Below are 26,674 nucleotides of genomic sequence, written 5' to 3'. Positions count from 1 at the left end.
ATAAAGAGATGCTAAAGACCAAAAAGGACACACATGACTACAAAGAGACACAAAATTACTTGAAAGTCAGACACAATGACTACAAAGAAATACAAAACAACCAAAAAAAGACACAAAAGAACTTCAAAGTGAGCAAGGAAGCATAAAATAACAATGAAAAGACACAAAACATCCAATAAACCAGACAACTACAAATACAAAGCTACCAAAAAAGATACAACATGTCTACAAAGAAACATAAAATGGCTTCAAAGAGACATAAAATGGCTTCAAAGAGACACAAAGACATAAAACAACCAAAAAGGACACAAAATGACTAAAAAGAGACACTGAACGAACAAAAAGAGACACCAGACAACTACGTAGAATCACTTAACTACCAAATGAGATACAACAGGAACAGGAAACCCAAAACAACCGAAAAAAGACACAAAATGACTACAAAGACACAAGAAACTTCAAAAAAGACACAAAAATGCATTTTAAAATACACGATAAAACAACAAAAGACACTTAATGACTACAAATAGAGCCAAGAATGACAAAAAGGGGCAAAAACACCAAGTTTTATAAGTGTATGTCTTGCTCCAATATAAGAGAGATGGTTGACCTTTTTCAGGTCTGTCCCCAGGGACCCATTGTCTTATAATCTGTCCATGACCCTCTTTGCATACTCTCTCTCTCTCTCTCTCTCTCTCTCTCTCTCTCCCTCTCTCTCTCTCTCTGTCGACAGGTTAAGTTTGTGTCCAGGCTTTTTTTTTAGAAAGTGGACAATAAGCCGACACCAGATATAACATGAAAAAGCTTTAGAGTAAAAAAAACACAGTGCTACTTTTCCTTTTTTTTGAGGTTTATCTGAAATGCTAAATAATCTCGTCACGTTGCACGAACAGTATAGAAAGTTGCAGTGTACCTAATGATTTGACAGTTCCACACAGTGCATATTTTGGGCTGTTTCAGGGGTTCGCTCCAGAGGAATGACCCCAGAAGTGACGCAGGAGACAAGTCGCCGCCGGACCACCAGTGAGGGACAGTACCAGAGCAGCCACGACAGCACGCCGATGGTGGACTCACCGGACTTTGCCCGTAATCTGGCTCTCAACCCCGGAGGAAGACCCAGAGAGGTCAGCAGACTGAAACAAGTGTTCTTCCATTAACATCTGTATTTTCACTAGGGGTATTTTCACTTGGCGCCGAATTCCTAAATGCGTGATCGGCAATCGGCCGATTCTTTTGCGTCAAACCGATCTTATCTAGGGTGGATTCGGGTAACGTGGGACACTTAAGGTTTGGCTGGTTTATTTCCTGCTTAAAGTAAATATAGTCATCAAAACCTTTACTATTGGTCTACCATGGGTGTCATGTGACTGAAATTACATAAAATACTTTTAAATTTAGAAAAATATAACAAAGTCAAAATTGCAAAAAGTGTCCCACATTACCCGAATTCACTATACCTCAATAATAACCCCCCACCGGCGAAGCAGTGCTCCCAATTTTGTTGCTAAATTTAGCAACTTTTCAGACCCCCTTAGTGACTGTTTTTCAAGAAAGCGACTGGAGACAAATCCAGCGACTTTTTCTTACTCTTCTTAACGAGTCGCTAATGAGCCAGAGGCCGGCTTGTTAAGAAGAGCCGCCGTTAGCGGCAGTTAGCTATAGTTAGCTCTGTAGCAGTACAGTGTGTATGTGCTGCTGCTGCAGGAGGTGTTCACTTAGTGATCTCTGTTTGTTTACAACAAGCACCGGACACTCTGTGCACAGTTAGCGAAGCCGGTTAATTCACCATCTCTGTGCATAATTAGCCATGCTGCTTTCAGCTGCTGACGTTGTGCACAGTTAACGACGGCGAAAAACAAAACGTCACCTCCAGAGTCTCTAAATCTAACTTGTCCCGCCTCTACCCTGTTTGTTTCTTCTTCTCCTATAGTTTGGCATCTACCCGCCACACTGTATCATTAAATGCTACGCTGCCCCCGTGTGGAAGGCACCAGTAATACAACTCTTTTTTCTTCCAGATATGATCAGGATTTTTTATATTTCTACTATTTGATTTTTTTATGATTTAATGACTATTCGAATATTCGAAAATCGATGCCCTGGTTGCAGTTCTTTTGTTTGTTTTGTTTGTCCTGTAAATTGTTGCTATTTATTTTAAGTTCAATATTTTATTAATTACCTCAGACATTGTGATTTCCTTTATTCTTTATTTTAAAGAAAAATACTGCTGTGTTATTGTTTTTCAATAAAATAAGATTATAACATTGAAGGTGTATGCTGTGAGATATAAAAAAAAAATCGATATCGGCCAAAATCGGAATCGGCAGGTCAGGCTTTTAAAAAAATCCCCTACTCCCCTAATTTCCACTGTGATTTTTGCTGTCTAAATGACTTTTCTGGTGTCTTCTTCATGTCTTCCAGGGTCCAATGCACAGCTACCGGGAGGCGTTTGAGGACGACGACGCGGACGGGTTCACCAACAGTCCCACTTTTGGAGGCGGTGGTGAGAATTCTCCCCAGACCCCCAGCTTCCCCGTGTCACCACAGACTCCTTACTTCAACATGTGTAGGTTCACCCTGCCCGCAGCCCAGGGGCGCTCTCCAGTCCTCTAAACCTGACCTTTGACCTCTCTTTTGTCTTTTTTATCAATGAATTATTAGTATAGTGAAAAGATCCACAGAGAAATAGTTAAATAATTATATCAAGAAGATGATTGAAGATGAAAATTTTAATGATTTTATTGAACTTGTCATTTAGTTTATTTTTCATTTAATATATTATTTATGTAGTTTAGTTGTACAGTGTTTCAACATAGAAACAAAATGATAACATACACCAAAAAACACACCAAATAATTATCTAAATTCTACACATTCTATTCATTTTTTCATGAAACAAATGAGCTAATAAACCAATAAATACAATCAAAAAAGACACAAAACAAAAAATGTTTTTTTATTATTTTATTTATTAATTCAAAATATACAAAACTGACATTTGACCTTTCTTTTGTCTTTTTTTATTACATAAATAAGTAATAAATACATGTTTAAATTGTTAAAAGATGGGCAGAAAAAGTCAGGAAATGTTTAATATGTATTAAATGTTTCTTTTAAATCAGCTGCACAATTGTTCAACATAGAAACTAAACGATAAAATACAGCAAAAAACGACTAAAAATGCAGTTCAATTTTACCATAAAACAAATTAACTAAAAAATCAATAAATACAAACTAAAAACCACAAAAAGACACACAGCAACAACAAAAATAATAAAGCAATAAAAGTAAAATAGAAGAGTAAAGTAAACTAAAATAATAAATACATATTTAAATTGAAAGATGGGCATAACAAGTCAGGAAATAGTTATATAGTCAAGGCTTTTTATTTATTCATTTTATTGAACTTTTTTTTCAATAAAAATATTGTTTCTTAATCATTGAATTCATAATATATATGATTTTTCTTTTAATTTAGCTGCATATTTCAACATAGAAACTAAACGGTAAAATACAGCAAAAAAAAAAAGACTAAAAGTAAATGGAAGAAATTGCAAAAAAAAAGTCCCTATGAGAGCAAACTCTTACATAAACAGTCGACAATGCAGTTTTATATTGAACTAAGACAAAGTGAACTCTCAGTAGCAAACAAAGTGGAGTCTCTCCTCACAGTCATGAGCCTTCCATACACTTTCATTCACATTCACCACATTATTTGCTCCCTGACCATACAGCCCACCCTGTGCAGCAGAGCGCACTCCATAAGTTTCAGCAACTTCAGGCGTCATGGTAGAGTTTGTCCCGTTGTTACTGGGCGTCCCTCTGGGCTCCTGCATGGCGGCACACTGCCGCCTGACTCCAGGACACTGGGGCTGGCCCTCTGGACCCCAGGCCTGGTAGTCCAGCGGCTGGCCGTCCACCCACAGCCAGCCGCCGGGGAAGAAATGCAAACCCAGCCAGACGTGTTCCGTGGTTTGGTTCTTGTTTAACTCCTTCTGGATCAGCAGCATCTCCGTGTCGGACGCCACGCTGGCGAGGTCCCGGTGATGCTCCCTGCAGTACTCCAAAGCGTCCTCCCAAGTCTTTCTCTCTCTGACCACGACCGCACTGTAGCATAAGAAGCTACATTCATAGTATGGGGTTGCATCGTGCCACTGATAGTCAATAAGTAGGCCATAGTCTTCACCATATCCATTACTTGGCTGCCCCCATCTCCAGAAAGACGTGGACACCTCTCCTCCTCCTGACCACGTCCACCTGCCGTTGTTCTTTATCAATCCGATCCAGACGTAATCATAGTTATAGCCCAGAAGCTCTCTAAGAAGCTCTATGTCGTATTCGTTGTTGATAGGAGCCAGGTCTGTGTGAAACCACCGGCAGTAACTCTGAGCTTCATGCCAGTTTTTCCACTCCTTGATGTGCACGTATTTACCAAAAGCTGCAGACGAGCTGAGCAGGAGCAGCATGCAGGAGAAGGTCCGGTCCATCACTGCGTCCTGTTAGAGGACCAGAGCAGCACACTGAGGGCTGACAGGGCTTTAAAGATGCCCTTTGTGTTTTGCATGGGGAGTACTCTTTCCTTTACTCAAACAGCTTCTCACTCACTTCTGTAGTTATGTAAAGATTCTGAGTGACACATTTTACCTACATTCAAAAAAATGATTTGCAAGAAGTCATCTGCAGGTGGCTGAATACAAAACTTGTTGCATGACTTGAGAGCAGACAAACAGCTCAGAGCAGGTGTGTGCAAATCAGGGTTTTGAATGAGAAATAGTTCATCATTCTGACAGGTTTTTCCATAAAAAGCAAATTTGGAGAAGACAAACGTCAACAGGAGCAAAAGTCAAAGGAAATGATCTAACAATAATAATAATAACAATAATCTATCTAAGGATCATTACATTAATAAATAACATAAATATAGCATTAAATAATAACAGTAATAATAAGGATATTGAAAGAAGTACAAAAAAGTTATATATATATATATATAATATCTAACATTAATAATAAAAATAATGATTATCACAATAATAATGATAATAATTGTAATAATAAAAATAATAATAATAATACAAAGCAGTAATAATAATTGTATTGAAAGTAGTAATAACACAAAAAGTAAAAAAAAATGAATTAATTATAACATTAATAATAAATACATAAAATGAATAAATATAATAAATATATAAACATGAAATACATAAGTATAAAATAAAATAACATACATGATGATTTTAAATTGTAAAACAACAAATTTGATGATTAGATAAACAGGAAGGAATTGGTTCAATAAATGCAGATTTCAGAACAGTGTGTTAAAAGATATTGATATTTAGAATAACACAAAGTTGAAGATTTAAATATTAAAATTCTAAAGTGCACAGGTAGCCAGTGTAATGAAACTAAATGTGTTATATGTGCTGAAAATAATTATATTCTTCCTCTAATTCTTCTTCTCTTTTTTCATTGTCTGTATCTTCTATTTATGTGTAATGTATATACTGAATCTAGTATACAGAAACATGCAGTTGAATAATATTGCCATGCACTTCCTATTGTTTTTTAAGCAATATTTAAAAAATATGTAAAGTTGTTCTGACCAGTTTTGCATGGCCACTCTGTGTTGCAGATTTCTCTTTTTTTTTTCTATTTCTGATTCTTGTTCTTTATTATTATTGTTTTGAATTAAGAACATATATGGGATTTAGAAAAATTGGACCAAAACAAAAAAGTCATACTATATGTCGTTTTTTTGCCAAAAATGGTGGAATTTTAAAATGCCTAAAAATGATGAAAATGACTATATCATAGTCTGTTGATACATATTATAACATAATTTGTCCATAAATGACAGAAAAACACCATCTTACTGGATTTAGAAAAATTGGACCGAAAAAAAAGTCATACTATATATTGCATTTCGTTTTTTTGTCAAAAATTGTGAAATTTTAAAATGCCTAAAAATCATAAAAATGACTTTATTATAGTCCGTTGATACATACATAATTTGTCCATAAATGACAGAAAAACACCATATTTTGACATGTCCATAAATTGGACCGAAACACAGAAGTCATATTACATCATGTAGTTTTTTGTCAAAAATGGTGAAATTTTAAAATGCCTAAAAATGATTAAATGACTTTATCATAGTCTGTTGATACATATTATGACATAATGTGTCCATAAATGACAGAAAAACACCATGGTTATGTTGTAACCTTGGTTCTCTGAGTGAAGAGTGGAGAGATATTCTCAAGACAATTGAGAAAAAGGAGTCTAAATTGAAGCAAATATTTTGCTCCGAACACTTCAGACATAGCTCAGGTTTGTTTGACAGCCTGTAGACCCTTTAGTAAAGCGGCCCCGCCCCCTCTACTGCAGTAGGAAAAACAGTCCTGAACACACACAGCTGTTGCAGTAAGAATCTGCTCTGTGGCACAAACTTTCACATCTAACCCCCCATCACCTCTCCAATCGTCCCAAATCACTGCCATGCAGGTGATCTGGTATTATTTCTAACTGGCATCTCATTTTGGAAATAACTTTCATGCAACATTAACCTTCATCCTCCGGCCTCAATCTAACCTGCACCACAACATTATTTGGGTTGCAGCATGCTTTAAATCTTCCAACATTTTCATGACCTCATACTTGTTTTATGGATGGATGGATACAAGATAATACTACCCTAATTCCAAAAAAGTGTGTCGCGTGTTGTATTTGTGACGCTGTCTAAAACAAAACACAATGCAATAATTTTTTTTACACAGCGTCCCAACTTTTTTGGAACCAGGGTTGTATGTTTTGGGTCAGATTACAGTTTAATTTTTACAAGCAAGGGTTAGGGTTTTTTTAAACCTTTTTTTTTTAAAAAGGACCACAAATAAGAATAAGAGATATTTGAATTATTTTGGATTTTCAGCAGATGGATGGATGGATGGATGGATGGATAGATGGATGGATGGATGGATGATAGATGGATGGGTGGGTGGATGGATGGACGGATGGATGATAGGTGGATAAATGGATGGATGGATGGATGGAAAGATGGATGGATGGATGGATGGATGGATGGATGATAGATGGGTGGATGGATGGATGGATGGATGGATGGATGGATGAATGATGGATGGATGGATGGATGGATGGATGGAAGGAAGGAAGGATGGGTGGATGGATGGATGGATGGATGGATGGAAGTAAGGAAGGATGGGTGGATGGATGGATGGATGGATGGATGGAAGGAAGGAAGGATGGATGGATGGATGGATGGATGGAAGGATGGATGGATGGATGGATGGATGGATGGATGGATGGATGGATGGATGGATGGATTGACGGATGGATGGATGGATGGATGGATGGATGGGTGGGTGGGTCGGTGGGTGGATGGATGGATGATAGATGGATGGATGGGTGGATGGATGGATGGATGGATGATAGATGGATGGATGGGTGGATGGATGAATGGATGGATGGATGGATGGATGGTGGATGGATGGATGATAGATGGATAATAGATGGATGGATGGATGATAGATGGATAATAGATGGATGGATGGATGGATGGATGGATTGACGGATGGATGGATGGATGGATGATAGATGGATGGATGGATGATAGATGGATGGATGGATGGATGGATGGATGGATGATAGATGGATGGATGGATGGATGGATGGATGGATGGATGGACGGATGGATGGATGGATGGATGGATGATAGATGGATGGATGGATGATGGATGGATAGATAGCCTTTATTGAACCCAAATTCAGAAAAAACACCAAGCACACTATACAAAATATCAAAAAGTACATAAGAATATCAAAAACAAACTATCCAAAAACAACTGTACAACAAACCAATGCACATTCTTAAAAGAAATAACTACAAATAATCAGTAAGAGCAGTTGTATGAGAGTCCAGTGCCATCTGTCAGTGTTATACAGTTTAAAGGCTGATAATGTGCTGATAAGAAAATAGACTTAAATATATCACCAGCATTCTTTTTTCTCTCTTGCCTCTTGGGGCTTCCGTAGATTCCTGACATGTACATGTCAAATTGATCAGATTCTTCTGAGGTTATGCATTAATATGTACTTTCTTTTGCACCCATGTTAGCATGTTGAAACATGCAAAATGTCAGCTATGACCCTGGGGAAAAAGCTCCTTAGGTCTCAAGAGATACATTTAATACATCCATTTACATCCATTGTTTTGACTTCTTTAAGCATTATATTGATGCTAAAGTGACGCATTCTCTTGTCATGCTTGTTTTACATCCTTGTATGGCTTCTCATCTCACTGTCGTCATTGTTATGCATTTTATTATAATATTCCTTTCCATGTTGTCCTCTGCAGCTCGCTCTCCTCCAGGTTTGGCCAAGACTCCTCTGTCAGCACTGGGACTGAAGCCTCACCAGGGTGGATCAGGTCAGTCCACACACATTAAATATAATTTATTCATCATGTAAATATCCTGGACGTTTTCAGTTGTTATCCATAACATATGCTTTCACGTACAGTAGTGTTCAAAATAATAGCAGTCCAATGCAACTAACCAGATTAATCCAGATTTTTTGTATATTTTTTATTGCTACATGCTAAACAAGGTACCAGTAGGTGCAGTAGAGTCTAAGAAAACCAACAAGACCCAGCATTAACCCTTAATAGGGCACTCATTGAAATACTGAATTGAATATTGGAGGATATTACATACTGCCAGAATGTGTAAAAAAAACATATGGACCCGGGGGAGGGGGGGTAATATTTTGAGAAAAAAGTTTACGAGATTAAAGTGGCAAATCTACGAGAAAAAAATGTGCAGATTTATGAGATTTAAAGTGGTGAATCTGTGAGGAAAAAAAGTAGCTTTTTTTCCCATTTTTCTCGTAAATCTACGACTTTTTTTGCACAGATTTGCCACTTTAAATCCCTTAAATCTGCGGGGGAGGGGGGTAATATTTTGAGAAAAAATATTACGAGATTAAAGTGGCAAATCTACGAGAAAAAAATGTGCAGATTTATGAGATTTAAAGTGGTGAATCTGCGAGAAAAAAACATTCTTTTTTTCCCCACTTTTTTCTTGTAAATCTGCAACTTTTTTGCGCAATTTGCCACTTTAAATCTCTTAAATCTGCGACTTTTTTTCTGGTAGATTTGCCACTTTAATCTAGTAAATTTGCCACTTTTTTTTCGACTCCATTTTGATATCCACTGAAGTTACCAAATATAGTTCTTTGCCTGATAAAGGGTTAAGGCAGTTGGACAATTAGTTGAAAGGGGTGTGTTAAAAAAAATAGCAGTGTGGCATTCAATCAGTGAGGTCATCAATTTTGTGAAAAAACAGGTGTGAGTCAGGTGGCCTCTATTTAAGGATGAAGCAGCACTTGTTGGACATGCATTTCTCTTTGAAAGCCTGAGGAAAATGGGCCGTTCAAGGCATTGTTCAGAAGAACAGCGTACTTTGATTAAAAAGTACATTATTCAAAATTATAGGCTGTTCAGCCAAAATGATCTCCAATGCTTTAAAATAGAAAGAAAAAACAGAGACACGTGGCAGAAAACGTAAGGATTCACAGGATTGCTAAATCCTAGAAACAAAAAAGTTTGTACAAAATAGTTTTGTGTTTGTAAAGTCAACGGCAGACACTGATATTTTTTTTAACACACCCCTTTCAACTAATTGCCCAATTGCACAGCCTTAAGAGCGTGCATAACTTCAGTGGATATCAAAATGGAATCGAGAAAAAAGTTGCAAATTTACTAGATTAAAGTGGCAAATCTACTAGAAAAAAAGTCGCAGATTTAAGAGATTTAAAGTGGCAAATTGCGCAAAAAAAGTTCCAGATTTACGAGAAAAAAGTGGGGGAAAAAAGTTTTTTTCTCGCAGATGCACCACTTTAAATCTCATAAATCTGCGCATTTTTTTCTCGTAGATTTGCCACTTTAATCTCGTAAACTTTTTTCTCAAAATATGACCCCCCTCCCTCGGGTCCGTATGATTTTTTTTACACATTCTGGCCGTATGTAATATCCTCCAATATTCTCTAGGGTTGAAATTTGGAATTTGCAAGTATTTCAATGAGTGTCCTATTAAGGGTTAATGCTGGGTCTTGTTGGTTTTCTGAGAATCTACTGCATCTACTGGTACCTTGTTTGCCATGTAGCAATAAAAAAATATACTAAAAACCTGGATTAATCTGGTTAGTCACATTGGACTGCTATTATTTTGAACACTACTGTAGATGTCATATTTCATGCAATTCCACTCTTTATTCCAACTTCTTACAGCTTTAATAAAGAGTTGGAAGTGTTTAATAATGTTAAACACAGCGGAATTAGATTATTTAACATCCTTAAAGCTGCATAAGAGGATCAAAAGATAGATTCTTTGTGCAGCATCACTGCATTATGTCATGAGTGAGCAGAAACAGGCTTTTTACTCTGTGGTTGTTAGCGTCTGCTGCCCTCTGCTGATCAAAACTGTTAATACTCCTGGAAATGCTTCTGCTAACACATCCTTCAGTTGTTGCTTTGCGCTCAAACGTTTCCCCCTTGTCTCCTCCTCTTCCACACATCTCTCGCTTTCTGTCCTTTCTTGCTGTCAGACTCTGATTCTAATGATGGAGAGCAAGGTAAGGGCCTCTGTCTCCCAACCTCCACACCGTTTTTAATTTTGTGTTTCACTGCAAGCAAATGTTTTTCTTTTCAGTCTTGCATCCCAACGTTAACAATGAAATTTGAATCATTTTCTTCTCTGACCGACGGGTCCGACGCCTGATAACTGCATCCCATTATGGACAAAAAAATGACTTATTTAAAAGGCATTAAGCTGGGACTGACTGTGTGTCTGTGCGATGCTTTGTGATCGACAGATAATCGTGGTTTTGGGGATTCTAGAGCACAACAGTTCAACACTCCTCTGTCCTCCAGCAGTCCTGTTCACAGCGCTGACGGGTGAGTGGAAAAGTTCTGTTGGCAGTTTTAGGTAGGGGACATTTTTGTCCCTTGAAATCACAAATTTGATCCTGACATGATAAAAAATGTGGCATTATGTGAACAAACTGGCTTTTAAAGGGTTAAATTCCTGAAAATGAAGGAATATTTGGTGGTTATGATCAGGACTGATGTTGTTGAAAGTGTAAATTAATATTAATATGTCATATTTTTAGGGCAGTTATAGGTAGGAGACATTTTTGTACTTTGAAATAACAAATTTGCTCCTGAAATGATAAAAAATGTGGCATTATTTGAACAAACTGACTTTTAAGGGGTTAAATTCCTGAAAATGAAGGAATATTTGGTGGTTATGATCAGGACTGATGTTGTTGAAAGTGTAAATTAAAAATTAATACATCATATTTTTAGGGCGGCTATAGGTAGAGGACATTTTTGTACTTTGAAAATAACACATTTGATCCTGAAATGATGAAAAATGTGGCATTATGTGAACAAACTGGCTTTTAAGGGGTTAAATTCCTGAAAATGAATGAGTATTTGGTGGTTATGATCAGGACTGATGCTGTTGAAAGTGTTAATTAATATTAATATGACATATTTTTAGGGCAGTTATAGGTAGAGGACATTTTTGTACTTTGAAAATAACTAATTTGATCCTGAAATTATGAAAAATTTGGAATTATGTGAACAAACTGACTTTTAAGGGGTTAATTTCCTGAAAATGAAGGAATATTTGGTGGTTATGATCAGGACTGATGTTGTTGAAAGTGTTAATTAATATTAATATGACATATTTTTAGGGCAGTTTTAGGTAGGGGACATTTTTGTCCCTTGAAATAACACATTTGTTCCTAAAATGATGAAAAATGTGGCATTATGTGAACAAACTGGCTTTTAAAGGGTTAAATTCCTGAAAATGAATGAATATTTGGTTGTTATGATAAGGACTGATGTTGTTGAAAGTGTAAATTAAAAATTAATACATCATATTTTTAGGGCAGTTATAGGTAGAGGACATTTTTGTACTTTGAAAATAACACATTTGATCCTGAAATGATGAAAAATGTGGCATTATGTGAACAAACTGGCTTTTAAAGGGTTAAATTCCTGAAAATGAAGGAATATTTGGTGGTTATGATCAGGACTGATGTTGTTGAAAGTGTTAATTAATATTAATATGACATATTTTTAGGGCAGTTATAGGTAGAGGACATTTTTGTACTTTGAAATCACAAATTTGATCCTGACATGATAAAAAATGTGGCATTATTTGAACAAACTGACTTTTAAGGGGTTAAATTCCTGAAAATGAAGGAATATTTGGTGGTTATGATCAGGACTGATGTTGTTGAAAGTGTAAATTAAAAATTAATACATCATATTTTTAGGGCAGTTATAGGTAGAGGACATTTTTGTACTTTGAAATAACACATTTGATCCTGAAATTATGAAAAATTTGGAATTATGTGAACAAACTGACTTTTAAAGGGTTAAATTCCTGAAAATTAAGGAATATTTGGTGGTTATGATCAGGACTGATGTTGTTGAAAGTGTTGATTAATATTAATATGACATATTTTTAGGGCAGTTATAGGTAGAGGACATTTTTGTACTTTGAAATAACAAATTTGATCCTGAAATGATGAAAAATGTGGCATTATGTGAACAAACTGTTCAGACTCTCTTTAAAGGGTTAAAATTCTGAAAATTGTATGTTATTGTTTTAATCACAACTGATGTTAGTTAAACGATTTAACTGTAATCACATAAAGTTACCTGTGTGTGTGTGTGTGTGTGTGTGTGTGTGTGTGTGTGTGTGTGTGTGTGTGTGTGTGTGTGTGTGTGTTGGTGTGCATGGTTGTGTTTGACAGAGACTTGATATTTTTGTATGGGGTCAGGGGTCAGCAGTTGATTAACTGTGGCTCTGGCCTGAGGCTCAGAGGTTACCACGGCAACTTCAGGTGGTTGTCAATGACGACAGAGGCAACCCTGGCAGAGACCCACAGAAACATTGAGAAAAAGAGTTATTTCCTCCTCTGCGCTCTACATTTGGGCTTATTCTGACCAAACGGTAGCTCCTATCAGAAAAAAACAAACTATTGCATAACTGTAGGGACCAATGCTGGGTGCGATTGCCCCGTGGCCCTAATAAATAGAATAGATATAATATTTATTATAGTAGTTTTTCTATAGGTTTTTGTCACAAGGGTTAAGTTGTTGACCCTTGATTCAGATGCACGATATTATCCGCATGTTATCGGTATCGGCCGCTTGAAATCAAATAAATTGATTAAATAATGGGGTGCACATCACCTCTCTGTTGCACCTTGTTTGTAGCTCATAGAATTGTGCAGTGTAGTCTGAGCCCACCTATCTATTTATGTTCTGATTAGGGACTGAAGCTGCTTATATTGTTTGTACTTTTTGTGATTTTGTTTGCACGGTGCAGATTGAGTCGTCACATATTGGGCTCCTGTTTTAAGTTAAATTTGAATTTAAGCAGCAGGTCTGTAAGGTACATGTAGTTTTATTCAATTTGGGTTTACTTGCTGTACACTGCACTTGCACTTTCCACATGTTCCCAGTGAACACAGGTTATGTTCACTTATTATGTCAATTGGGAAATTGGCCAAATTTGCCCTGATTGTGGGTATTAGTTGTGTGGGAAAAAAATATCGGTATCGGATATCGGCAAAAAATCCTTTTTAAGGATTAGGGTTAAGTGAACCTGGTCTCACAGAAATCCGTGAAATAGCCACGGATTTCGCTGAACTCAAAATCCGTGGAATAGCCACGGAATCACTCAAATTTCCGTGAAACTGACACGGATTTGGCTACAATGCAAGTTAATGCCAGTCATATCCCGTGGCTATTCCAACATACAAAGTGATTATGTACATTCACTGAGTGAATATTTAGAAAATAAAACATATATTTCTCGCTAGAAATGTGATCAAAATCCATTTTTATGCAGAAACTAAGTCAAAATATAGATTTTTTTTTCACTAAAAATGAGAGAACTGTCCGCCATGTTTTTTGTTCTGACCGCCGGGACCTTGAAAGTCACGTGACTTGGAACAAACCAATAGGAACAAATATCCATGGAATAGCCACGGGATATGACTGGCATTAACTTGCATTGTAGCCAAATCCGTGTCAGTTTCACGGAAATTTGAGTGATTCCGTGGCTATTCCACAGATTTTTGTGAGATCATGTTGGTTAAGTTGTTGACCCTTGATTCAGAATACAGACGGAAAACTAATTATAACGTCTATGTTGCTTGTCTCTGTCTGTAGAAGAAGGATCGGTTCTTCGGATGGCGCCCCGCACAGCCCCGCCCCCTCCTACCCTCACAGACCCGCGTCCCCTGAAGGCTCCCAGGTCAACATCATGGGCGTCCACACCGTCCCCGGCAGCCCCAACACCCTCCACCGCACCGTGGCCACCAACACGCCGCCAAGCCCCGCCCTGCAGAGACGCCTGGGCCAAGGCAGCCCCTCATTGGGCAGACACGCTCCCGCCACCGGCGTCCCTTCCAGCCCTCTAATTGGCCGGAATCCCAAAACAGCCGGCGCCGGCGTTGGCGTTCCCCCCAGCCCCCTGATGGGGCGCCGCACGGCAGCGAGCGGCCACAGCACGCCTGACGAGCTGGGCGCCGCTTCCCGCCAAGGGAGCGCCCAACCGCCGACCACGCCCGCCTTCCCCGTCTCCCCGCAGCTGCCGGAGAAGAGACACATGTCCAGCGGAGACGCAGAGCGAGCGGACAACAAGAACCTGACGCCGACTCCGGGCAGCGGTGGCAGCACGCCAAACCTGTCCGGCGCCCACACGCTCCCAGACGTCTCCAAGTCCATATATGGTGAGGAACAGAACCGGGACGGGATAGTTTACCTCACAGGATGTTTGTGTCCTCTCAAGTCATCATTTAAATTGTCTCTTTGGTCCAAACAGATGGTTATCCAGACATTAAGATGAATGTCAAGTTTGTCCAGGACACGTCCAAGTACTGGTACAAGCCAGACATCACCAGAGAGCAAGGTGAGGGGGCGAGATCCAAACAACACGCCGATGTGATTTAGTGATCGCCAGTGGCGGTTCTAGACTAATTTTACTGTGGGGGCCAAGGAGGGGCCAGTGTTTAATCAGAGGGGCACATTAGCACATGAAAAAATGGCTTAAAAGATGATATTTAAGCATTCAAAATCTTTGAATGTCTTGAAAAAGACACAAAATGACCAAAAAAGACACAAAATGAGAAGACAGAAGAACAAAAAAACCCACAGAAGACATAAAAATGACCAAAAAAAAGACACAAAATGACCAAAAAAAGACACAAAATAACTAAAACAGACACAAAAAAGACACATAAATGACACCAATGACAAAAAAGACACAAAATAAATAAAAAAGACACAACAACAGACAAAAAATTACCAAAAAAAAGACACAAAATGACCAAAAAAAGACACAAAATAACTAAAACAGACACAAAAAAGACACATGAATGACACCAATGACAAAAAAGACACAAAATAACTAAAAAAGACACAACAACAGACAAAAAATTACCAAAAAAAGACACAAAAACGACACAAAATGACTTACAAAGACACATAAAGACATGAAAAGGATTAAAAAATGGACAAAATAGCCCTATAAGACTAGAGTTAAACTATTATACAATGTAACATTCTGGGTTTCTTTTGTGTGCAATGAGATATTGTTTGAACAAAAAAAATGTTAGAATTGTTCCATTGTTCATCGTTATAAATTGATCATTTTATTATTAATTTGACACAATTGGTCACATTTGGCCCCTGGTTAGAACCGCCACTGGTGATCGCCAAGTATTCTGCTTTCATCTTTGTCCTCATGTTTGTCTCTCTTCTTTCCTTCCTTGGTCCCCGGCTGTTGTCTCCGTCCAGCCATCAATCTGTTGAAGGACAGGGAGCCCGGCGCCTTCATCATAAGGGACAGCCATTCCTTCCGCGGAGCCTACGGTCTGGCCATGAAGGTGGCGTGCCCCCCACCCACCATCCAACAGAACAAAAAAGGTCAAGAAACAAACGTTTGAAACCCAATATTCAACCTGGTCTCACAGGAGTCCGTGGAATAGCCACGGAATCACTCAAATTTCCGTGAAACTGACACGGATTTGGCTACAATGCAAGTTAATGACAGTCATATCCCGTGGCTATTCCATGGATATTTGTTCCTATTGGTTTGTTCCAAGTCACGTGACTTTCAAGGTCCCGGCGGTCAGAACAACAAACATGGCGGACAGTTCTCTAATTTTTAGTGAAAAAAATCAATATTTTGACTTAGTTTCTGCATAAAAATGGATTTTGATCACATTTCTAGCGAGAAATATATGCTTTATTTTCTAAATATTCACTCAGTGAATGTACATAATCACTTTGTATGTTGGTTTGTTAGTTTTATATGAATGGCACTTTACCATGTTGAGTGTGGAAGGTCCCTTTAATTACTTTTTTTTGGTAATTTTTATGTCTTTTTTTAATAATTCTGTGTCTTTTTTTAATAACTTTGTGTCTTTTTTAATAATTCTGTCTTTTTTTTATAATTTTGTGTCTTTCTTTTAGTAATTTTGTGCCTTTTTGAAATAATTTTGTGTCTTTTTTGGTAGCCATGCGATATGACTGTCATTAACTTGCATTGTAGCCAAATCCGTGTCAGTTTCACGGAAATTTGAGTGATTCCGTGGCTATTCCACGGATTTTGAGTCAAGCGAAATCCGTGGCTATTTCGCGGATTCCTGTGAGACCAGGTTGGAATATTGGACTTTTAAAGCGAGAACTTATTTGATTCTAATAAGTCTAAATATACTTTCCAGTTGGGGACCTGACTAATGAGCTGGTGAGACACTTCCTGATTGAGACGAGCCCCAAAGGTGTCCGTCTGAAGGGATGTCCCAACGAGCCCTACTTTGGTGAGTCTAAGCTCTGTTTGACTTCAGTCTTGAAGGTTAGCATTTGATATCAAAGTCATCCAGTTTAACCACTTCACGTTCCAAGACTCTTTGACGTCTTTATTCTTTTAGAGGCTGTAGTGGGCTCAGTTTTAAGCTATAACCTTAAAAAACTGACATTTCCAAAGGTGTCCCTTGATCTTGGAACTTGGAATATCTAAATAAAAATGGTTCTATGTAGGGATGCACGATATTATCAGCATGTTATCGGTATCGGCCGATATTGGCTTGAAAATGAACTATCGGACATCGGCCAACATGCCGATATCTACCGATATAATAAATTGATTAAATAATGGGGTGCACATCACCTCTCTGCTGCACCTTGTTTGTAGCTCATAGAATTGTGCAGTGTAGTCTGAGCCCACCTATCTATTTATGTTCTGATTAGGGACTGAAGCTGCTTATATTTTTTGTACTTTTTGTGATTTTGTTTGCACGGTGCAGATTGAGTCGTCACATATTGGGCTCCTGTTTTAAGTTAAATTTGAATTTAAGCAGCAGTCTGTAAGGTTCATGTAGTTTTATTCAATTTGGGTTTACTTGCTGTACAGTTGCACTTTTCACATGTTCCCAGTGAACACAGGTTATGTTCACTTATTATGTCAATTGGGAAATTGGCCAAATTTGCCCTGATTGTGGGTATTAGTTGTGTGGGAAAAAAATATCGGTATCAGATATCTGCAAAAAATCCAACATCGTGCATCCCTACTTCTATGGATTCCCAACAAGTCTCTTCTTTACAGACATGCCCACTTTATGCAATTCCCATGCATGTCTGCCCAAAATCTATACATCAATACAGTTTTCACTTACTGTATTTGAATGTTTCTGCATTCTGGGGACCCTAAACCATTTTGGAATTGCATAAATTGGGTATGAGTGGAAAGTTGAGACTCTTGTGGATTCAATTAACCCATTTTTATTAAAGTGTGGTGATGTAAGTCTCCCTAGACACACTCTAATTAATGTTCAGGTTCCCATCGTTCAGATAAGGTAAAACTTCTATTGACTGTTGACCTGCTATCTCCCCCTTAAATACTCAGGATGGTCATTTCTTGATATTTGCAGGTTGTCTTTCTGCTCTGGTGTACCAACACTCCATGACTCCGCTGGCTCTGCCCTGTAAGCTCATGATCCCCGCCAAAGGTCAGCTTCACCCTCTTATTCATACATGAATGTTAATGCTGCTAGTTCCAATTAACAAGTTGTTTTCTGACATGATTTATCTTTTTCTTCTCTTGTGTTTTGTTCCTCAAAGACCCGAATGAAGAGGCGTTGGAGCTGGCCACTCCTACTGACCCGGTTGTTGAACTTCTGAAGCAGGGAGCAGGTAATTTTCACCTGTTTTTCACAGGTTTTTACTCAGAAAGCATTCATCAATATGTCTGTAATGGGGTAACAGGGACTTTAATGATGAGAAAAACATGAGGAAACATTAGCCAGAGATCTTAAATAAAATGTATTAGATTAGTAAGTCATTATTTTGACAAAATTTGACATTATTTTGACTCGCTAACTCACTATTTTGAGATACTATTTCATTATTTAGAGAGAAGTGAGCCATCATTTTGAGAAAGTTTCTCTTAGTTTTGGGATTAGAAACTCATTTTGAAAAAAGTTTCTTATACTAAGTCATTATTTTGTGATAAGTAACTAAATCTTTTGAGAAAATTTCTCATCATTTTGAGAAAGTTTCTCTTCATTTTGAGATTAGAAACTCATTTTGAAAAAAGTTTCTTATACAGATACTAAGTCATTACTTTGTGATAAGTAACTAAATCTTTTGAAAAAAAAATCTCATCATTCTGAGAAAGTGTCTCATTATTTCAAGAAAGTTTCTCTTAATTTTGAGATTAAAAACTAATTTTGACAAAAGTTTCTTATGAAGATACTAAGTCATTACTTTGAGATAAGTAACTAAATCTTTTGAGAAAATTTCTAATAATTTTGAGAAAGTTTATCATTATTTCGAGATAAGTAACTTAATATTTTGAGAAAATTTCACATTATTTTGAGAAAGTTTCTCTTAATTTTGAGATAAGAAACTCAATATTTTGAGAAAGTTACTTATCAAGAAACTAAGTCATTGTATCGAGATAAGTAACAAAAATTTTTGAGAAAGTTTTTAAATTTTTTGAGAAAGTTTCTCTTAAGTTCACCATAAATAACTCATTATTTTAAGAACACTTCTCAGTATTTAGAGATGAGTGACTCATTTTGAGAAAGTTCCTCATTATTATTGGGATACGAAGTATTTTACGATAAGAAACTCATTATTTTTGAGAATGTTTCCCATTATTATTGAGATAAGAAACTCTTTTTTAATCTTTGTAGGGTATTAAAGGGATGTTTAGAAAAAACAGTTTAGAAAAACAGACACAGAAGCAGCTAAATATATTTTACCCACCTTAAAAATATTTATATCAATATAAATTACAGTACATTTATAATATTCCAACACTTTACTTTGTCGTCAGATAGCCCTGTTTTAGTTTACCTAAAGGGGAAATGAAGCTGTGATCTTTGCTCGTCAAAGCCACCAGACTCCATTGAAAAACATCAAGCTTTGCATAAACCAGTTAATTTTCTCACACATTGTCATCCTTACTTTACAGTCCAGAAGGTTCCTGAGGAAGCTCATGGTAAATAAATACTGGTTTGCACGGCTCTGCTCCATGAATGTGAATGCTCTCATACATTTACACTTATTCCTCCATTTTTATTTGCAGTTAAAAAGAAGAACCCCTTAACTGACATTCAAATGCATGCACAATGTGTTGAGTGAATCCACCAGCTAGTTACAATGACCCTCATTTATCAAACGAGCGTACGACAGAAAGTGAGCGTAAAGTGGGCGTACGATCATTTCTACGCAAGGCTCAAATTTATCAATGTGGACGAGAGCGGAGGGTACGATCAGATCTCACGTCTGCTCTCAGCTCGTGGACGCAAATTATATATCACGATATGTATAAATGAAATATTCCAACCTCAACAGGAGTTTAATGCTCCACTGCTACTCTGCTGACAGCAGAGTTGCAGCAACACTGTCAGCAACACTGATTTCCTTCCTTTTCACTTTTTATGCTGCCAAACAAAACCAGTTTGTTGTGTTGCAGCTGTTGGACGTCAGCGTTTCACTTTCTGCCTCTGAGAAATTCCTCTTCTTTTGGAATTAAAACTTACTTTTTAAGCCTGACCTGCCGATTCCGATTTTGGCCGATATCGATTTTTTTATAACTCGCAGCATTCACCTTCAATGATTGAATCTTATTTTATTGAAAAACAATAACACAGTAGTATTTTTTAGTTTAGTTAATAAAATATTGAACTTAAAATAAATAGCAACAATTTACAGGACAAACTAACATGAATTACAAATGGCTATCCTTTGCTCTCCTTCTTTAACAGTGTAAAAGTTCCACAGTGGCGATTGGTTGATCATGTGATAGACGCTAATCCAACTGTGTACACGCGAGCACGCTCAGTCATGCAGAAGTACGCGTACGTGCAGATGCACTTTCAGACCTTTGCAGAGGTAGATAAGATCACTAGATAAGATCGTAAAAGAATCGGCCGATCGCCGATCCCCGATCCCGCAAAATTGAGGAAATTGGTGCCGATCGATCGGTGCACCCCTACTTACTTTAAAACATTGTTTACTTCCTGGCTGCAACCAAAAAGCTGTTTAAGTCCGTGCTCCAAATGTAAAATATTCAGTGAACTTGTTTGAGTTTATAACTATAAGTACTTTTATTTCTTAAACCTCCATCGCTGCGTATTTCTGTAATATGTCTATTTACTTCTGTTGTTATTATTTAACGGTGCACTTTGCTAATAAAGCTGACTTCAGGGGGAAAAATCCTCTTTTTGGCCGTATTGCGTCCTGTTGTAAACTCTCGAGGAGAGCCACCTGAATCGGGTATATATTATTTATATATATATATATATATATATATATATATATATATTAGAGTGTGACATTTAAATGAAGGTTGTTTCGAGCCGCCACATTCTCACGCTGTGATTGGAGAGATACGATCGTTTGATAAATTACACGTGAACCCTGTCGTAAGACGAAATATACGCTCAGATCTGCGCTGGTTTCTATGCTCCTTTGATAAATGAGGACCGGTCTGTGCAGTGCATGAGAAACTTTCCAACACGTCTCATCCTCTTCCATCACACTGCATGGACGCTGTCTCCCTCCTGTCTCTGTGTTTATCTCACCGTGCCTCTGTTGTTTACCTCTAGCGTGCAACGTCCTCTACATCAACTCTGTGGACATGGAGTCTCTGACGGGACCCCAGGCCGTTGCCAAGGCGATCAGTCAGACACTGGCGACCAACCCTCTGCCCGACGCCACCACGGTTCACTTCAAGGTGTCGACACAGGGCATCACGCTCACCGACAGCCAGAGGAAGTGAGTCAAAACACGTGCAGATTCAAACTGTATTATATAAGAAAATAAAAGTTCAGGGTTGGATGAAACGGGCAAAAATATTTATTGAAAAATAAACTTAATTCATGCAATGATTACCATGATGATAAAGGGATCAAACCAGAGGTGAAGATGGCTGTTGTTCTTTTTTAAGTTATTGTTGGGATTTTTTATTTATATATTTAACAATAATACCTTTCCTTTATGTGTTATGATTCATTTTCTCTTTTCTCTTTTAATATTTTATATTTGTTTAATTTAACTTTTTTTTACTGTAAAATGTATTACAATTTTATATACATTTCATTTTTATTTTTATTTTGATATTGTTATATATTTTTTACTTATTTGTTTAATTCATTTTTTTTACTTTGATTTTTTTTATCCCCCCCCCCACACACACACACACACATTTTTTATATCATTATTGCTGTCTGTTTTATTTTATTTTTAATTATCAATTTATGTTTTTTTCATCTCTTTAATTGCATTCTTGTTATTATTATTATTTATTTATTTTTAATTAAGATATGTTGACTTAATATTTGTATTTATCACTATTGCAGCATCTCCATTTAAAAAATAATAAAATAAAAATAGAATAAAAGTTGCAAAAGAATACTTTAACTTTGGCGCCCCCAAGTGGTCACTTTGAAGAAGACACTACCAACAAAAGTGACAGCAGCAGACTTCACAAATCCAGAAATATCTGCTTTATAGTTAATTATTTATATCTAATATCTGCTTTGCTGAACTCTTATGATAACTTGTGTTTTCTTCTTGCTGCAGACTTTTCTTCAGGCGACACTACCCCATCAACACGGTAACCTACTGTGACACTGATCCCCAGGACAGGAAGTAAGAAACTTCACAAACGCTTTTCTTTTCTCAATATTTGTAACCAAAAACTACTTTCTATGGAAGCTCATGTCTGCCAATGTGATGTAAAGAATAAAAAAAGATCCTGTAAGTCGTTATATTGAGAAACTTTCACAGAATTATGACTTAATGTCTATGATTATTATTTTGACACGCTATCTCATTATTTTTAGAAAGCTTCTCTTAATTTCGAGATAAGAAACTAATTTTGAAGAAAAAAAGCTTCTTAAAAAGATACTTACTAATTTTTACTAGATAAGTTACTCTTTTTTTTTTTAGAAAGTTTCTCTTAATTTTGGAAAGGTTTGACATTATTAAAGTAATTCATTATTTTGAGAAAGTTTCTCTTAATTTCGAGAAAAGTAATTTATTATTTAAAGAATGTTTCTCAGCATTTTTGAGATAAGAAACTTGTTATTTTGAGAAAGTTTCTTTTAATTTTGGGAAAGTTTCACATTATTAAAGTAACTCATTATTTTGAGAAAGTTTCTCTCAATTTCGAGAAAAGGAATTTATTATTTAAATAATGTTTCTCATTATTTTTGAGATAAGAAACTCATTATTTTGAGAAAGTGTCTCTTAATTTCGAGAAAAGTTATTTATTATTTGAAGAATGTTTGTCATTTTTGAGAAAAGAAACTTGTTATTTTGACAAGTTTCTTTTAATTTTGGGAAAGTTTCACATTATTAAAGTAATTCATTATTTTGAGAAAGTATCTCTCAATTTCGAGAAAGTTTCTCCTTATATTGAAAAAAAAGTTTCTCTTAAATTTGAGATAAGAAACTCATTATTTTGAGAAAGTTTCTCTTCATTTTGAAAAAAGTTTCTCTTCATTTTGAGAAAAGAAAGTCATTTTTTGGGAAAGTTTCTCTTAACTTTTTCTTTTTCCATCATACGGCATATTTTCATCTTATTTTTTGCTTTCACTGGTGGAAATGAGCTTCCATAATGTGTTTATCATGTCAATAAAATAATGATTGTGTTTCCTTTCCATAGGTGGGGCAAAGAGGGAGGTGGCTCCGTGAGGTAAGTTAAAGTACCTTATAGTTTGGATAAATATACATTTTATGCATCTCAGAAAAAAAAGGAAAACCTTTTTTTTTTTTTTTAACCCTTTCAGGCTTTTTGGCTTCGTGGCGAGGAAACAAGGAAGCACAACAGACAATGTCAGCCACCTGTTTGCGGAGCTGGACCCCGACCAGCCGGCCACCGCCATCGTCAGCTTCGCCTCCAAAATGATGAAGCGGTGAAACCCCTCCTCCTCCGAGTGGCGGCGGCCATTTTGAAAATCTTCCTTCGTCGTTGGTGTCTTTTTTCGCCAGGACTCGATGATTTTTCTCTCCGTTTCCTGTCCGTTTGTTTCCGTTTCCCTTCTCTCTCTTTTTCTCTCTGCCTTGCTGGTTTGTCTTGGTCTTTTTTGGAAGGAGTCTCTTTTTGAAGGATTTCGCGTGGATCCAGAGCGGCGATAGCGGACGTGCGGTGGAGCTGCGAACGTGACAAACGCGGAGGGAGAAAATGTACAAACAGGGGAACCTGTGCTAGAAGAAAAATGCTCGTTAGAAGCTAAAGGAACAATGCTAAGTTCAGTGGAGGAACACGTACGGACTGTTTCAGGGTTTTCTGTTGTCGTTTTTGTTGATTGATTTACCAAAGGTAGTTGCAATACAAGTGCAAGAATGATGTAGCTATTAAGCCATTATTATTTCCTCTTTTCAAAAGATGAAGAAAAAAAACGGAACAAAAAAAAAAAGAAAAGATTTCTTCTTGAACTCGTCTTCAGGAAAAAAGTCGGCCTCGATGGCTTTTAGCAAAACAGTGTCTGAAGACCTTATGCATGTTAGCTTGATCTTTAAGCTTGGTTCTTCTACCTTCCACGAAAAAAAATCATTGTGAAATCCTTTAGAGTGGTCATTTCCGGGTCTGTTGTGTGTTGGAAAGGGCTCTGCAGTGAAACAACGACTGATCTAAACTGCGCATAGCAACCAGAAAAAAAAAACAAAAAAAAGAAAAAACGCCACGCTAAGGTCACCGCACCGTGTCACCCTAGCCGAAGCTCCAAGCCTGAAAAAAAAAAAACTTTTTGGATTCAAATCAAAGCTCCTGATAGCATGGCAGACGGAGACAGGAAGACTGTTTGTCCACTAGATGGCGCCACTGGTTCAGGCTTGGAGCCACACATGAACTCGCCCATCACCAACTGCTTGCAGTAGTGGATCTGTTTGATAGACGCTGCCACTGAAACACACTGGAAATCACCAGGGACTGGCCCAATGACCTGGACCTATGCACTGTTCTTTATGCATGTTGTTGTCCCAGATTGCACCCTCCCTCATAGCTACATTCAACATCACTGAAAACATTCTATGCTGTGTGCTAAAAATGACTTTAAAAACCTTTTAGACACTGAGGTTGTATGACTTGTCAAAGACTGCATGAAATAGACAAACATTTTTTTGTACTCGCCTCAGAGTCCTGAAAAAGAAGTAGACAACCCATTGTTGAAGTAGTCACATGATGGTGAGATGATCTATTTTTACTTTCTTTATATTTTTGGTCCATTTGAGCCAGGGTTACCTTTCACTGTATCAACGACTCTCATTGTTTTTCCTTCCACAGTGTCGTCAAAATTTACATTTAGATACCTTTTAGGGCAAAAAAAAAAAAAAAGGAGTTTCCACACTGTGCGCAAATGCCTGCTTGTTGAACACACGCTCAACCATTCACAATAAGCTAAGGAAAATTGATATTGATATAAATGTACATAGATATACTACTTTGAAAGGTGACATAGCGAAAAAGTATTTATTTTTGTTGCTTTGGTCCCTCATGATTACTCATATATACATATATTGTACAGTCTAGATAAAGAAGATTACCTAATGGGTTGAGAAAAAAAATATATACTTATTTTGGCTAATGATTTCAAAGTCTGACGATTTTGAAATGTGTTTGAATATATGGTGTACATTACTTTGTACATGTATATGTTTGTTTTTCGGCTCGTCATGTTTTTGTTTTTTTTTTGTCATTTTTCTCAGAACGAGGTAGGGCATGAATGAGATAGAAGAATTGCATGGACAGAAGAGCGTGTTTCAAACGCGGGGACACGCTCGTAGAAGCAAATGTAGCCGGTAGATTTAAAGTATGCTGAATTTTAAGAAAAAGGGAAGCACGATAAAGTTCAGAAGCCAACCTCAAATGCAATATGAAAACAGCCGTATGCACCCATGACAGTTCCGATTATAATTTTGCCAAAGATTCAAACACTTTACATCTATGCTGACTGGCTGCATGTCGCTTTTTTTTTTTTACGTTCTGCTCAAATTTTCCGACCTTTTTCACACGTGTTCGGCTTTTTCGGCAAGTTTTAAGAGAAAAAAAAAGCTCAACCGGCCAGAAAGAAATGTGCGTTTCTGGAGTTTTTATTCATCTGTTTTTACTGTGTACCTCTTCCGCCGCTAGTTCCAGAGGGAACAACTTCTGCCGCGCCCCAGTTGGAAGTGTGTAAACGAAGCACTTACATTCACAATACCAAAAGAAAATTCCACACGGGTGTCATGGCGAGGAGGTGAATGAAGTTGCGTCACCGTGACGATGAAGCTTCGTCAGACTGCCAAAGGTGTCTTCTCCGGCCCTCTCGAAAGTCACTGATTTTTATTTATTCTTATTTATTCTTTTTTCCTGTTTTTAAAAGAGAATTTCGTTGTCGCGTCATCACGTTATCGGTCAGAATGGAGGAATGTACGGTGGCGCTTTATTGGAAGCAAAGAGGTACAGTGCACTTAAATCGACTACTAACAAGCTTTACGCCATTTTTAGTCATTCGGAGAGAAGAAGAAGAAGAAAAAAATTGAAATTTAAAAAAACTGCATTTTACCTGTTGGCTTTGAGTCAAGAGTCACCTTGTTTCAGTGAAAAAGAAGTGATTTCTGTGACCCCGATGTACAGATGGGACTTGTTGTATGAATGTGCTACTATGAATGTACAAAAGGGTCTCAGATTTTGTTTGCGCTTATCATTTACATTATATTGTCATGGCTTACCTGTTCCTAAGGAGAAAAAAAACATTAAAGCAATACAAATCAGTTACATTAAAGCTATGTGGGTGTTTATTTGTTTTTTTTGGGACACAATGGGGGGTTTTATTGCAGTCTTGATCCATGATTTTACTGCAAAAAGGTTGTTGTTTTTTTATTTTTATTTTTTGCAATTTTAGTTTAATTTATTTTTACATATTAACAGCAAAAAAATGGATGATACAGGTGTAAAATTTGATGAATCACGGTGAATAAATAAAAAAAAATAAAAAAATGTATATATATATATATATATATATGTATTTATATATATATATATGTATTTATATATATATATATATATATATATAT

At 37.0% G+C, this 26,674-nt stretch overlaps 1 protein-coding gene across 6 annotated transcripts in view; it reads left to right on the top strand.

Annotated features, from left to right (window-relative positions):
* tns1a (tensin 1a) overlaps positions 1 to 26,386 on the top strand; it is a 163,374-nt gene extending 136,988 nt beyond the window's left edge. For 2 of the 6 annotated variants that reach the window (XM_059327620.1, XM_059327619.1), the window contains exons 19-34: positions 961 to 1,124; positions 2,422 to 2,566; positions 8,372 to 8,443; positions 10,621 to 10,647; positions 10,888 to 10,969; positions 14,270 to 14,832; positions 14,925 to 15,011; positions 15,899 to 16,027; positions 16,828 to 16,923; positions 18,034 to 18,111; positions 18,224 to 18,295; positions 19,581 to 19,607; positions 21,220 to 21,388; positions 22,196 to 22,264; positions 23,283 to 23,312; positions 23,407 to 26,386. In XM_059327620.1, coding sequence (XP_059183603.1) covers positions 961 to 1,124; positions 2,422 to 2,566; positions 8,372 to 8,443; positions 10,621 to 10,647; positions 10,888 to 10,969; positions 14,270 to 14,832; positions 14,925 to 15,011; positions 15,899 to 16,027; positions 16,828 to 16,923; positions 18,034 to 18,111; positions 18,224 to 18,295; positions 19,581 to 19,607; positions 21,220 to 21,388; positions 22,196 to 22,264; positions 23,283 to 23,312; positions 23,407 to 23,536 — 1,940 coding nt within the window. In that variant the 3' untranslated portion in view covers positions 23,537 to 26,386. The remainder of the gene's footprint in view (positions 1 to 960; positions 1,125 to 2,421; positions 2,567 to 8,371; positions 8,444 to 10,620; positions 10,648 to 10,887; positions 10,970 to 14,269; positions 14,833 to 14,924; positions 15,012 to 15,898; positions 16,028 to 16,827; positions 16,924 to 18,033; positions 18,112 to 18,223; positions 18,296 to 19,580; positions 19,608 to 21,219; positions 21,389 to 22,195; positions 22,265 to 23,282; positions 23,313 to 23,406) is intronic. The other 4 variants (XM_059327623.1, XM_059327624.1, XM_059327622.1 and 1 more) reach the window with 4 other exon arrangements.
* Positions 26,387 to 26,674: the final 288 nt, after the last annotated feature.

This window comes from Centropristis striata, chromosome 24 (assembly GCF_030273125.1).
Source record: "Centropristis striata isolate RG_2023a ecotype Rhode Island chromosome 24, C.striata_1.0, whole genome shotgun sequence".
Classification (NCBI taxonomy): domain Eukaryota; kingdom Metazoa; phylum Chordata; class Actinopteri; order Perciformes; family Serranidae; genus Centropristis; species Centropristis striata.
This window is presented reverse-complemented; position numbering and strand designations above follow the sequence as displayed.